This window comes from Colletotrichum chrysophilum (genome assembly GCF_026319265.1).
Source record: "Colletotrichum chrysophilum strain AFK26 chromosome Unknown scaffold_97, whole genome shotgun sequence".
Taxonomy (NCBI): domain Eukaryota; kingdom Fungi; phylum Ascomycota; class Sordariomycetes; order Glomerellales; family Glomerellaceae; genus Colletotrichum; species Colletotrichum chrysophilum.
The window spans coordinates 137,066-151,801 of record NW_026517384.1 but is presented as its reverse complement, the minus strand read 5'-3'; the positions used below and the strand labels follow the sequence as shown (position 1 = coordinate 151,801).

The following is a 14,736-nucleotide window of genomic DNA, read 5'->3' as shown; positions in this document are numbered from 1 at the left end:
CAACTCTGAGCTTATGATCACTCGGTTTCGCTCCATCTACGTGGTGGGTGTCTTGTTGATTTGATGATGTTATGTCATTCGGAAAAATCAATATTACGCTACTTCACGCGCCTTCCATCAAAGCAATGTGACGCCGGTCAGATGCAAGTCCGATGGCATGCATCACGTCATGTACAGTCGACAAGATGCCAAGACATCCAAGCCACCCGATCTTGGTATTTGGAGGCGCAACGGGCCGTTGTGCTTAGCGCTGCAATGCATCCGACTATTCTCTCATGGACGAACAACATGCTTGGCAAGCCAGACTTGCTGATCACTGCATATGGCCTTCCCCTGAGGTACCTTGGGGCGCAGAGAAAGTAGGACGGCGTACTTTTGATTCTTGTGTTCATCTATTTCTCCAATAAGGTATGGGCTAGGCAAGTTTGTTGCACTGATGGATGCCTTGCAAAAGCCATGTTTCCGTTTGAATTGACACTACCTTGACCGCAAAAGAAAATGCAAAAATTTAAGAGCACGTATTTCGGACCTGAGCTAATGAGATTGATTAGCCGACGATGTTGGTCGGTCCATGGGCCGGCCACTGGTCTCTGTTCGAGGTCGCATGCAAGCGCCGGGCAACCCACAACTTCTAATAATTGGTTAAGTACCCAAAAAGAAAGATCAAGAGGCCTCCAGTAACTCGAATGCCAGGATGGTACCCTTAGCAAAACTGGAAGGTAATTACATGGCCTGATTCGCATCCAATTGCCAACGCCGACTCTCTTACAACATAAGCGCCATTCCACGGTCGATATTCTTCGGGCAGCCATACTATTCTAACCGTATCTTTCATTATCCATTGCCCCTCAATATGGAAGCCCTGAAGCGTGGATTTGGAAATCCGAGCGAACGGCTTCCTAGAATCAAACCAATACACTGTTTCATTGTTTGTCGTTGGTGCCGTTAGGTCGATAGTACCAGTACTGGTGTGAAGTTCCGATCCTGATACGGAGAACCACTGTGCGAAATTTGGTATGGAGGGATATGGTGAGAAACTTGACGTTGACGTTGAAAAGGTTCGTGATGAGTGAAGCCTCGGAGGGAGTTTTGCTTCACGTATGCAAAACTTCCACATGCATTGACCTGTGTTTGGGCACCGAATCTGAATAAAACTGTCTTCGTCAGGTCCACGAGAGTACGAGATCGCGAGCCTCGTCGCATCGTCTGAGAAGACCATTTCATTCACGGGCCCACAGCCATACAAATTTCTAAGATATGAATTCTCAATTGCATTCCATATCTTGACTTCAGAGCCACCTGTTGCGGCAAGAAGAATTTGATGATCTCTCGTAAGCGCTGCTGTTGCCGTTGACTTAACCCACGAACAAGCCCATGTGTCGGCAATGCGAAAACATTGCAGCCATCGGCCACTCCTCGTGTCCCAAACATCGACGATTAGCTGGCCTTGGCGAACTGAAATAGCTTTCTGGCCATCGATGGAAAAGTTGACGGATTGGACGGGTCCAGTCGACAAGACTCCGCGGCCATAGAAGCTGTCCGTCATGTCTGATCCAGTGTCTGCAAAGCATTGAGGTCAGTGGAGAGAAGTTGACAGCCTTAGTTTAAAAGTGCTTCTTTATCCATAAGTGTGCTCATAGCTCAAAGACCCAGCATGGGATTTGAGATTTGATTGTGTCAAATGACTCAAATCCATGGTAGACTGCGCATCCATTCAAGACTGTATTATCGAACCCAGATCGGTAGACTTACATTGAGGTGGATGCAGAAACAGGATTTCATGCCCTTTTTTTTGATGACGAAGGTTTGTGCGTTGTTGAAAGCGTACGGTGCCTTGATCTGAGACTATTGCAATGTGCTCGCCATCACTTGATATGGACAGCCCCGCAATCCTGTACGGGTGCAGCGTTTCAGTCAATAATTTGCCTGTTCTCAACAGCCAGGCTTTAATAGTCTTTTCGGATGATTGGGACGCAATTATTCCCCCATTGTGCGGCGACAGGCTGAATGAGGTACCTTCGGCTCCAGATTCAACGAAATCTGTGGCGGGGATCTTTATCTCGGTCAGACACTGCCCCGTAGATATTTCCCACAGCCCAATGCGCGTCTCTCGGACCCTGCTTGCGTCCCGGCGTTTCCACGAAATAGACCTGATCTGACATCCTTCAGGGGTATAAAGTATCGAAGCCAGTCTGAAATTGACATTCGGTTGCATATTTTGAAGGCAGTCGCCGGTTTCCGTATGCCATATCTTGATGGGGGCAGCTGCCGACGCAAATGTGCAGCCATCTGGGGAAAACGCGACCGCAACAGCCGGAGAGCTGTGGCCGTTGAGTGTCAGAAGGCATTTGCCAGTCTCTATGTTCCAAAGCGTGACAATTGTGTCCTCGGACCCCATGACCAGATTACGGCCATTTGGTGAAAGGGCAATGCTGTTGATCTTTCCCGAGTGATATTGCAGTGTATGCAAGCAGCAACCCGTTTTAACGCTCCAAAGATTGCACTGAAAATTCCCAACAACAGCTGCCACTATCAGTCCATCGCAGGAAAATTTCACCTGCCCTAACCGCCCGTTCGATGGCCTGATGGTTCTCAAGCATTGGCCTGTTTTTGCATCCCATAGTTTCATGTCATCCAGAGATGTTGAGGCTAGAAAATTTCCCTCCGGCGAAAACATTAGTGTCTGGCATTGATCATGGTGTCCGAAGACTTGAATGCATGTGTCCCAATCTTCCTCCTTCACAAGTGGTTTGATGGCAATCCAAACCGGCACTTCGCGCAGGTATAGTCTCCTGGCCAGGCTTGTTCTTGGACTAAACAAGAGAACTGAGAGGTAAATTTGAAGGGGTGCCTTCTCAATTACATATCGTTATTGTTGCAGGAAGCGCAAAGCATCTTCAACCAAGGATGTCAGTTTCGAAAACCTGGCAGTGCACTATTTAAACATCAGCACAAGTCTCGGTAACTGGTATGCGAATAGTCAGTCATTCACACCTTCAAAGCAGATGACAGTTTTTTCATACTCTCGACGCCTTCATAAACACTCCCCATGAGACATATAGCCTCAATCCAATGGAGAAAACAGTGCGCGAAGAAGTATTCCATATGGCCAATTTGATGTTGTTCTATACAACTTGCCGTACAGAAGTGATTGATCCAATGTATGCAGGAATAACGAACAGGCGCCAGAGGGTCAGGTATCGGGGTTCGTACATCACCAATAAAGGTACCAGGTGTATCGAGGAGATAAATATTGCGGAGAAGTGTTGTTGACATAACTTGGAGAGAGTGCATCCAAATAAGGCCATGCTCGCAATTAGATCCCCCCAGCATGACCTTTTCATTAGCCGGATGGTCGAGAAGGAAATCCTTTGCAGACTGGTGTACAAAATAGACGGTACTGTTTCGGATTGTCAAAAAAGAGCCACACTGTCGAACGGCTTTCTCCAGAGATCGTGCGTCGTTGACGAGAGTTCCCAGAGGCCCAAGAAGAGACCTCATTTCTGCGATGTCCACTGGGCGAAACACCACTGACGCAACCGCAAGGATTCTTCGAATCAATTGGACATCATTCGAGCTAAGGGCGTGATGCAACATCCGCGTGTACAGCACGTCCAAACCTGGAGGAAACTCGGCTAACTTCGATTCCACTTCCCAATCGTTGGTGTTGTTATCCGCAAGCTGTTGACAAACCAAAGCTGCCCAGAGAAATGTGCTGTGTGAGTTTTTCACTAAAGTGCTGTGGACCAAGTCCCTCTTGGCAGCGGAATACTCATGCTTTTGCGCTAACTGGTTGACTTTGTGTTCGATGAAAGCCACCACGGCGGCTGACACGGACTGTTCATTCAGCTCCAAGGAAACATGAGCTGCCTTCTGCGCGGCAGCTGCTATTCCACGCTCGATTGTCGGCCAGTTACGACTGGAAACAATGACTCTGACGGCTTTCGAAGATAGCAAGTGAATGAAGTCGAGAAGTCTGTCAACACCTGTAATGCATTCATCCAGTGCATCTATAACGATGACAGCATTCTGAAAGCTTTCGTTGGCTAGCACGCTGATGATCATGTCACACAGGGTTTCCCATCCATTTCTACTCTCAAACAATCGTCTATCGCAATAGTCGTAGGTCTCGCGCAAGTCTTTGACGAGCTGGGGCTTTCTCTTTAGTAAAAGGTACAGGATTCCGCGTAGAATGGCAGAGGCACTACTGAGGTCAGAATCGGTCGCTTGACAGAAGAAGTAGATGGGCTGGTGGCCCGAGTTCTCTTCGTTCAATTCGTCTATGATTCCGCAGAGAAGCATGGTCTTCCCTTTACCGGGATCGCCTCTTATCCAGAGCAGTCGATTCTGAAAGTCGTCTCGCCATCGCTGGAAGTCCACGTTGTTGAGGATCCAAAGATACGAGTCTTTAAATAGGCCGCCCTTTGTGCGCTCGATTCGGTCTTTATCTAGACGTGGGTCGCTGAGCTTCAGATCGATGAGAAATTGTCTGTCTTTGTCGCTAGAGTCGCTTGTCTTTGCACTTAATCAGCGAAGTTTTCGTGCGGGAGGATAGGCGAACTTACGTATCGTGATATTCTCCGCGTTGTACTGGCTCCCATTCCCCACATTATTGTACTGTTTGCCCGAACTGGTGTTGTTAAGGTTCATTCTCGTAGTGTCCCACGAAGCGCATCGTGAGTTGCGTCGCGTTGATCAGTTCACAGTTCCTGTTCGGCTCTGGTGTGTTGAATGGTCTTTGCGCGGATTTGGCAAGAGGGCTGCGGAGAGGGCATCAGGTTCCTCTGGCCAGATAAGGTAATCTTGGAAGCGTGCGCAGCCTGATCGGGCGGGGAAGAAAGTGGGAACGAAGACGTGTGACGGTGTTGGGCGTTTTTGGTATGTCAGATTTGATTGGAGGACTGCCTCAAAGCATGTCAATCAAGTCTGCCTCCGGGTGTGACGGGCGACGACTGGCTGACAAGTATATATCTTGGCTATGCGGGGCTGGTCTGTCTGTAGCCTTGTCTCTGTCCTCGTCCTGCCGTCGTCTCCTGCTGTTTGCATAATCAGTCCCTCTTGCTACAATAGCTTACGCTCACGATCAAAAGCCTCGGGCCGTTCGAAGCCCACCAAATGAAGGTGGAACATTGGGTCACCAAGTAAAACAAAGCTGGAACAACCCAGAAGCTCAAGAAGACCCAGCAGCCGAAAAGACCTGAGAGTCCTTACGCCGAGTTTGGACTAAGAATCGCACAGCCCCTGTCAGCCTTCGCGATCGCATCAGAAGTGTGACGAAACTTAACACGATTGCAGTAACCAAAGGACGCTATTTACATTGCGTTCTCTGTTACCTAAATGTAACATCCTTACTCCTTGTGTTGGTAACCATGATAACCTACACCCGTCCTCAACACCGCGATGAGTTCGAAATCGCGGTGGTCTGCGCACTTCCTCTAGAAAGCGACGCAGTTTCGTTGATCTTCGACGAATTCTGGGGCGATGAAGGCGGACATGGACTCGGCCGGTCAGCTGGGGATCAGAACAGCTACACTAATGGCCGCATAGGCGACCACAACGTTGTTCTGGTCCACCTTCCCAACATGGGAAAGGTCTCTACCGCGGCAGCGGCTGCTGGACTTCGGTCAAGCTACACGAGGCTCAAGCTCGCAGTGTTGACTGGAATATGCGGCGGGGTTCCTCGTCTTGAAGGAGGGAAAGAGATCTTCCTAGGAGACGTCATTATCAGCCAGGCGGTCGTTCAGTATGATCTCGGAAGACAGTATCCTGAGAAGTTCATTCGGAAGGATACGACTAGCGACAATCTCGGACGTCCTAACCAAGACATTCGGTCTCTCCTCGCCAGTGTTCAGGGAGAATTTGGTCTGAATCATCTTCAGCAACAAATGCTCCGGACTCTGGACCAAATCCAGAATAAGACAGCCGGTCACCATGTAGTCTACACTCGTCCACCGCCAACAGAAGACGTCCTCCTTGAGCCGGCCTACCTCCACCGTCATCACGACCAGTACAACTGTGGATGCGATGACAACGCAGCCTGCAACAAGGCCATGGATTCTTCCTGCTTGGATCTTCGATGTGCCGAAAACAGCGTCCTGCGAAGGGCACACTCGGGTGATTCACAATCGCGAGACCCTCGCATCTTCTTTGGACAAGTCGCTTCAGGAGACACAGTCATGAAGTCCGGAGAGCGTCGCGATAGCATCGCACGGGAGCACAACGTGATAGCATTCGAGATGGAGGGCGCCGGCGTTTGGGACCAAGTTCCATGCCTAGTCGTCAAAGGAGTCTGCGACTACGCAGATAGCCACAAGAACAAAGTGTGGCAACCTTACGCCGCGGCCGTGGCCGCGGCTACAACCAAGGCTCTTCTTGGGCTCTACCCTCGAACCGACAACCTGACGCAACGCTCTGCCGCCGAAGACGGTCGACCGCCCCCCGTCACAAACAATTTCAACAGTAATGGAACCGGGTCTCAATACAACAACACCGGCAACGGTCCTCAGTACAACAACACTGGAGGGGGGAACCAATTCAACGGGACCAACATGACCTTCGGGAACTTTACCAGGTAGAGTGTAGTAGGATCGAGGCAGCGAATCAGAGTTCGACGAAGAGACAACTTAGAAGACGATGTATTTATGGTGTTGGGAACGAAAATATCTAGCACTACAACAGGAAAGGGGGCTCAGACGATAGCACAGCTAGGTATTGGAGTTGGCAAATGTCCACTTTGAAACGCTTTCGTGACCTCTGAGGTGTTTCTTTCGAGGTTTATTATTACTACTTAGCTTGAAACTGTGCCAAAAATCTCGATGTACGAGCCATGCGGCCCATGTCGTCGAAATACTTCTAGAAACGAAGCTGATACAATCTATCCCGCCCATACGAAGCAGCAATACTTCTACCCAAACCGACTCAGGGGAATGCGACTGTCCTTTAGCGAACAGCGATCCATCTAATGAAAGGGCTAATTCCACATGAGAGTAGCTCCGTAGTTGATACATCTGCCCAATGAATGTTAGTCCACGTGGATCACTCTAGGAACCTGACAGATTGCCCGACAAGAACAGCTCGAGACTCACCTTGACGTGTTTGGTCGGTCCTCAGACTCCTCAGCTGGACAGTGGCAGTAATAGCAGAATCTGACTCCCATGTCTGTTAGCGTGGCAAGCGTCTGCCGCTCCGCCTCCTCGACCGCCGGATCCACCCTTGCCCGACTTTGCTCGCAGGTCTCGCCTGGGTGTACCTTTCGTTTGCAGATCATGCAAGTCCGCTTTTTGCAGCTGCAACGGGCAGTTTTGGCGGTCTCGTTACGTTTGTGATGAGGAATGTATCGTCGGCACAAGGTGTCGTGTCAGTAGATTGCCTTTCGTTCTTGGACGTCGGTTGCTTCGGAGACGAGCCTTTGGTAGCGTACGCACTCGTGTGGAAGGAGGAGTTCTTCGGCCCACGCATCAACAAACCCTGATTCGCCGCTGTAAGCACAGTAGGGCTCGATGCAATTTGGCTTGAGAAATGGCCGGATAGAGATGGAGGAGCGGAGGTATTTGGTGACGCAGTTGCGACAGAACTTCGTACCACAAGGGTGTTCCAGGACACGGGCCGGTCGGAGTTCTGCTTTACAGATGAAGCAAGTGCTGAGAATTACCTGTTGGTCAGGCATGTCGATTTGAAGCCTTTTGATTAATCGCTCTTCTTTGGTATTCGATACTCCTCGGTTTGCTGATCTTTTCTTTGTCTGAGGAACCTCATCGTCAATTGCTTCTGTTTCGCCTTCCCTTCTGATTAGGCGTGTTAGTCTTACCTTATCAATCATTTCTTCATCATTTGTGGTTCTTGCTTCGCCCGTCGCTCCTAACACATCTTGCCTCGCTTCGTCAGCTGCTCTTACCTCGTCAGTGGTTTCTATCCTGGTCGTCGTTTCCTCTGTTACTACAGGCAGTGGGGCAGCAAGATCCGCCTCAATGAATTGCCCTGCAGCATTCCGTGCTAAAACCCAGTCACCCTTCTCTGGATCGTAAATGAGGCCTGGTGCTCTTCTAACGCCAAATCTCAGACCCCTCCTGGGTCGTCTCCAAGGTGCTTTGTACCAGGAAGGCACTGTGCGTGAATTCATGAATTCCTTCCTCGTGGTATCCATCGCATCAAATATTAGGGCTTGTGAAGGCGAAGTTGGAATGATCACAGGGACGATACGTTGATTCTGCAAACCCCGTCTAGTTATGCTCCTTTCTAGGCGCCTTTCAGATTATTATAACATTTGACAATGTATCTCCGATGCAGGCTTAGAAAGCTGATGATATACGGACATTATTTATGCAACCTGAGTGGTAGTAAGTGGTGTCTCTTAAAGTTTCACGATGGTATCTCCGTCACAGTGCTAAGGTGGGGAGCGGATCTCATCAGAGGTTTATTTCGCAAATTCGCAATTTTCATATCAGGGTACTCACCCCAGCTTCAAAGCACCTCTTTGAAGTTTTAAGCACAGCGAAAAGTAGTTCCTCACAATGCACCCTCTACGCAGATTCTAGACATGTTATAATTCAATCTTTTTGGCGGTAATTGCTGGTGACTTGGGTTTATTATATCCAATGGTTCGACTCGGTCCATCTTTTCGGCGACTACAATACTTTTAAAGGGCCAGCGGCTTAAAGTTATTGATATTTTTCAACGGTTCACTGATCAGTTCTAGAACAAGCAATGAAGTCCAGGTTTTCTAGGATTATCGTTGGTCCAATTTCTCAAACAACTTCCCGAGAGCCATTTTGAAGAATGGATGGGACCTGTCAGGAGAAGAAGGAAGACCATGCCATGTCAATGTTTCAGTCGTGATTGAGATATTTGATCAACAGTCCGAAATTTCTGCCGCAGATAAGATGCATTTACCAGCCTTAAGCATATCGAATGTGGTAGCATGGAAAGCCGCACGAAGTGGCAGGGCTAGGCTGGCAAACGGCCCAACATACCTGTCTCGGGAAGATCTCGGAGTGTGTTCCACAGTACGCAAGCTTTCATCTGGGAGTTTATCTTGCAAGCCTGAGCGGTTATCGGGTTGCCATGTGTTCCCGCGAGTTAGAGAGTCAATAATGGGCTCACTCATTGACACCATCACTTGGTACTTCGCCCAAGCGAAATGTGTGCATCGTCAAATGATCGACCTCGTGGACTGGAAGTTCATAGGCATACTTGCATTTAGGCTAGACACATTGCTGGAAGAATCTGGCCTACAAATTTCAGTTCGAATGTATTGAACTCGCAACACCCGTAATTTTATCCCTTTCCTGATTGTTCAATCAATATCGGGCAAGAATACCACGAACAAGGAATTATGGCAATATGTAATTTTTATTTTCCAAGATGGTGGTTTGGTCGCAGTTCCTTGCGCAGTACGATCTCTAAGTTCTAGAAGGGTCATACGCAAGTTCCACGTTTCTTTCACGTCAATGATTTGTGCGCTTTGGTCGTAAAAACGCTCGGAGTTGAGGTTCGGCGGAATGAGGGGCTTCCCCGTAGTCCGTCCTCTTGATCACCCCATCCCCAGGATTCGGATCAGGGTCCAGCCTGGTCTAGCGAAAACAGAGTTCAGGCTTCAAAGCTTGGTCCTTTCGGCGTGGACGGACGCAAGCCATCCGCCGGATTGGCCCGATTATTATTGGCTGCTTCACTGAGATGTAGACGTTGCACAAGGAACCCCAACGAAACTTCCCCCGTCTGGGGATAGAATTTGAACGATTAGAGTTCAGAAGAGTCTGATACTCCCTGGAGGCGGAGTTTACTTCTGGGAAGGACCATCAAAGACATGTGCGAACGTCGTATAGGTCTCAGTTGGTGCAAATCGCTTTTGGATGAACGTCAATATGTGCGCACGCAGTGTAACAGTCTCTGCACAGCAATGACTCGAGTATGGTGACTTGCGGTATCTTCACAGTCTTGGGAGAGTTAAGGTTCGCATCTTTCACAGGAAACTTCCTCAAATGCGCGAATGGAGTAGCTCTAAGCTGTTCGGATTCGCTTCGTTCACTTTCCTAGCTCTATGGCAGATGGGACAAGTTTGAGTATGCATAAGGTTAGAAAAGTGGCTGAACTCGCCGAACCAGCGACTGGGGTTAAAGCAGGCAGGATTTGAACCATGTACCAACGAATGGGGAACTTTCAACCTTCTCAGACGTGGTCCGTGGTGGTGGTGACAGGTGTGTTTGCCGGAGTTGATGGTGAGCTCGGCCGCTACCCTGCCGAGCTATCACTTGTTCTAGTCGTTGCGTGAGCCATGGGATGAAGGATATTATGAACCAAGCTTCTGGAACTCGATGATCTTGGGGTGATTTCGCCGATCACCGTGCAAGTCGCTGGTACACTTACAATACACTCGATCGGGCAGTCAACTGCCCGTTTCATCGCTTTATCACGAAACCATGCGTTTCCTAAAATAAAGGCCTTGTGAATACAGCCATCTCGGAGTTTGGAACACACTATAACGAGCCGCGATAAGGAAGCCCAGGTCGTAATCGGCATGATCAATCATCAGGCCAAGTTGCCACGCGATGTGAAAGGAACTGCGGCAGTTACCGCTGGCCAAGTCATTGTTACCGTCGTTGCGGATCAAACACGACTCGCAGAATTTCTGCTTAAGTGAAGCAGCCGGGTACGTGGACCTCGGGCGGTGTCACAGCCCGCGAAGTTTACTGCTGCACCCTCGCCTCAAAATCCGACAAGCATTCGGCCGGCAGGGCAGCAAATAACGTTTCAAACCATGATGCCTCCGCATATTCATAGAGCATGCTCCCGACCATTCAATTTGGCGGCGTTCCAGGTTGCCTAGCTAACTAACATCACGAACGTGAATTCGATGACAGCTCTTCGATGACTAAAACAGAGCAGCGTGCTCGCAACGTCGATCCGTCATGGAGATAAATCCAAGCATCGCCGAAATCTGGTCGCTCTACGCGATTGCGACTACGATGATTGCGCTGAGGGTTTTCTGTCGCACGAAAATGGTTGGAGTCTCGGGGTTCCGGCCGGACGACTATCTCGTCCTCTTTGCCTGGGTAGGAACATTTCGTGACGGCCAATACGACTGGGAACTGACTTGTCGAATTCTAGGCCGTGTACACGACGGTATCGACTATGGCGACTATGTTCGTGTTGGTCGCCCAAGGAAAACATACTTCACTCTTGACACCGGAGCAGCGAGAGATGATGCCGGAATCCGAATTGTACGTGTACCTGAACCTTGGATTGTGTTCATTTGAAGAGAACCGCAGACGCTGATGTTTTGCAATCTCTAGTTACCTATGGGAATATGGGTCGAAGAATTTCGTGGTGGGGATGTGTTGCTATGCGACGATCGTTTGGACCCTGAAATTTAACAGTACGAGACACGATGTTCACTTCATGTTCCGCTACGAGTACCAACTGACATTTCTGCTACAGTGTTGTTCTTCTACCGACGACTAGTTGAAGGGCAGTGGGTAGAGAAGTTCATCTTCCCCGTCATGGGCCTGGTTGGAGCGACTGCGATCGCGATGGTACTCATCATCTTCTTGACCTGCCGACCAATAACTCTGATGTGGCAAATACGACCAGACCCTGGAGGTATGTCAGGTTGAATTTAGACAAACAATTATGGCTAACCAAGCGCCCAGAAAATTGCGTCCCGCAGAATAAGGTCTACTTCTACAGCATCCTAGCTTTCAACCTGACGACCGACATGTGTATTATCCTCATTCCTATACCAGTAAGGGCAACGAAGTTAGTGCTGGATTATGTCAGTGCTGATGTATCTTGCAGGTAATCAGTCTCGTTCGTGCTTCGATATGGCGTAGACTCGGCGTATATTTCTTGTTCAGTCTCGGAGTTTTCGTCATGACTGCTGCCATCATCCGCGTAATTCTGATATTTCACGTAAGTCCCACCCAGGTTTCTGTTCCATCCATCAGGATCTAACCATGCTCTCTCAACAGCCTACCGGACAATTCGGGCCTGGCGCTATGTGGTCAATCCGAGAAGACTTCGTGGCCATCTTTGTTGGTCAAGCACCAATGGTCGTCCCAATCTTCAAGAAGAGATTTTGGCAACAGACGAGAATCCGATGGACGCCAAAGTCTAGCCAAGGGTCCGAGGGGAATGAGTTGAGCAGCGGGATGTCGAATCAAAAGAAGCCGGACCCGTACAGTTTAACGCAAATGGGTTTCACGCATATTACGAATATTACGAACATAACAAACGTAACTCGAGGTACTCGTACCGAGGTTACGGTGGTCGGGAAGGACAGTCAAGAGAGACTGGCAGTAGGCGCGGAGCAAGTGGCGGGGGAGGGTAGTACGTCGCACGGTGATCGATCGGACGTGGAAGCAGGCAATAGTCGCTCGTCGAATATGGACATGGCAAGCCGCAGTCTCGAGATTGCGCGTGGCCCGGACCCAGCAACTTGGCGGAGGGATACCATTACGAGTATCATTGAGATTTCAAATGTCTATAGAGATTTGTAGCAGGTATACCCAGGTTGAGCAGCAAAAGCTTTACGACGTAATGAAACGTAACCACAAAGCCAGCATTCCATTCAGATGTTTGACCTGAACACAACCCACTTCTTGATCAACAGTGAGCGCGCGACGTAGAAGCAAGCACCGCCCAGCACCACGGTCCCGAGGTAAAGTGCGGCAGCCACCAATGGTCCCACCTGTTCCAACAAAGCGCCGCCAGCGGGCAAAGAGCCTAGAGCACCAAAAGCAACGACGAAGGTGCAAGTCCCTTAAGACCAATGTAAGCGTGACTCGACAACGTGGAGAAAAGCAAGTATGCCGATAACATTGTGAAACACTTACCATAATATCTTCCATAATCCTTGGGGTCGCATGTTTTTCCAACGCAAACTAGAACACGGTCAGCTCAGAAACAAGATGGCCTGCTGGATAGGCTCTGACCTGGTGTGATAGAGAGAAAAGACCCCGACCCGAATCCCCATAGCCCGGCAAAAGCATACAGAACACCTACCGACTTAGTGCCGAAAGGAACAAACAGAACCGCAGTGAAGACGGAAGTAAGCGTTACCATGAACAGAATGACATCGAAATGACCAACATGGTCTCCCGCAAAGCCGGGTAAAAGACGACCCAGGCAGGAGCAGCCATTCAGAGTGGCAACGAGGGTGAATCCCGAGCTGGACGGAAAGTCGGCCTCAGCCGCGAACGTAGGGAGGAGAACGCCAATCCCGATGATTGAGATTTCGAACAAGAAAAGTCCAACTGTTATGAACAAAAACGGGGCGGATCGGAACGCTTCAAAGGTGATGGCTGCGGACTTCTTCTCGGCTGGGTTTGCCAAAGGGATAGCCAGGCGGGTGAATGGCAGAAGGCACAGTGACCCGACGCACACGAAACCAAGGATAATGAACCCAAGCATTCGGGAGCTCCAAGCCCAGCCTATTTCTGGCAGAGTTTGACGAAGAATAAGAGGGAATATGACTCCGCCAAATGATGAGCCCGCCAAGGCTGCACCCATCGCCAAACCACGCCGTCGAGAAAATAACTTGCTAATCGAAGATATTGCCAGCGATGAGGATACGGCGGAACCAATTCCACTGAGAAGGCCTAGACAGAGCAGGAATTGCCAGTACTCCTTGCATTCAGCCAAGAAGAAGAACTTGGACACTGTGAGTGCTATCGCGACTGGGGCCAAGAGTTTGGGCCCGTAGAGGTCCATCAGAGGTCCGACTTGAAGACCAAACAGCAAAGCGAGAGCAGTGTCGAGCCCAGTGATCCAGCCTATGTCTGTTGCAGAATAGTTTTGTAACTGATTGAGCTGCAGGTAAGACTGAAGAGTTCCGATAGACTGTGAGAAGCCTAGTAGATTCAATAATGAGTACGTGAGCATCGTGATAAGTTGGTGAAAGATTTACTTACCGAAGGATGAAGCGAGAAAAAGCGATGAACCAACAACGCATACCCAGCGGGAAAGCTCTAATTCTTCTGTCGATGATTTTTGGACGGCTTCATTATGATGCTGATTTTCGCAATCGGTCTCTACTGTCGTGGTCATGGTTGCAGGGGTGCGATGAAGGGAACCTGGTGTCTCCATGACGTAAAGATTCAAAAGAAAGCTCTTTAGATCACCGGTCACAAAAAGAATGACAGATGTTGGATATGGCACAATTCAGCGGAATAGATGTCTCAATAGCTCCCGGTTTTCATCCTTCGGACTTCGTCCTCATTTACAGCTTTCGCCATGTTCACCTCGAATTTTGTGATGGCGCTGCCGGATTAGGAAGGACCCTCACCCTGTCAGGCGCGCCCGACAACTGACGAGGTGTGTTCTTGCAGAAAACCGGGGATTACATGACACATGAGACACATTAAATTTGTCGATTTTTTCTTAATGTCCGCTTGTTCAGATCATCATTAGTTCTTGATGCTCACTTGTTGAGATAATCATTAAAAACTCTTCTGTGGCTAAGATGTGCTGGTTGAGGCATGAATTCTGAGTACGATAAGCCCGTATTACGACCATTTGATTGTTTCAACGGACAAAGAGTTAACAATTGAGAGTCATGATTCCCTAAGGCGATAAGTCGAGTAACACTCTGAAACATTCCTGCTCCTTCATAGTAACAAATCAAAACAATTACCAGGCATCGATCGAGCCATCATTGATATCGGGCCTCAAGGTAGTGCCATGCAACGTTCTTGGTTACGGCCGGCTTCGGACTTGAAGTTCTACTGACTAACAAGCTTGGTC

The 14,736-nt window shown here is 49.2% G+C and overlaps 1 protein-coding gene across 1 annotated transcript; it reads left to right on the top strand.

Moving 5' to 3' along the window:
- Window positions 1-5,369: 5,369 nt before the first annotated feature.
- On the top strand, window positions 5,370-6,575 carry COL26b_009779 (uncharacterized protein; the record flags this gene model as incomplete). The annotated part of the gene is made up of 1 exon (XM_053182496.1): window positions 5,370-6,575. One exon carries the CDS (start codon window positions 5,370-5,372, stop codon window positions 6,573-6,575), a length of 1,206 nt encoding a protein of 401 aa, XP_053033583.1.
- Window positions 6,576-14,736: the final 8,161 nt, after the last annotated feature.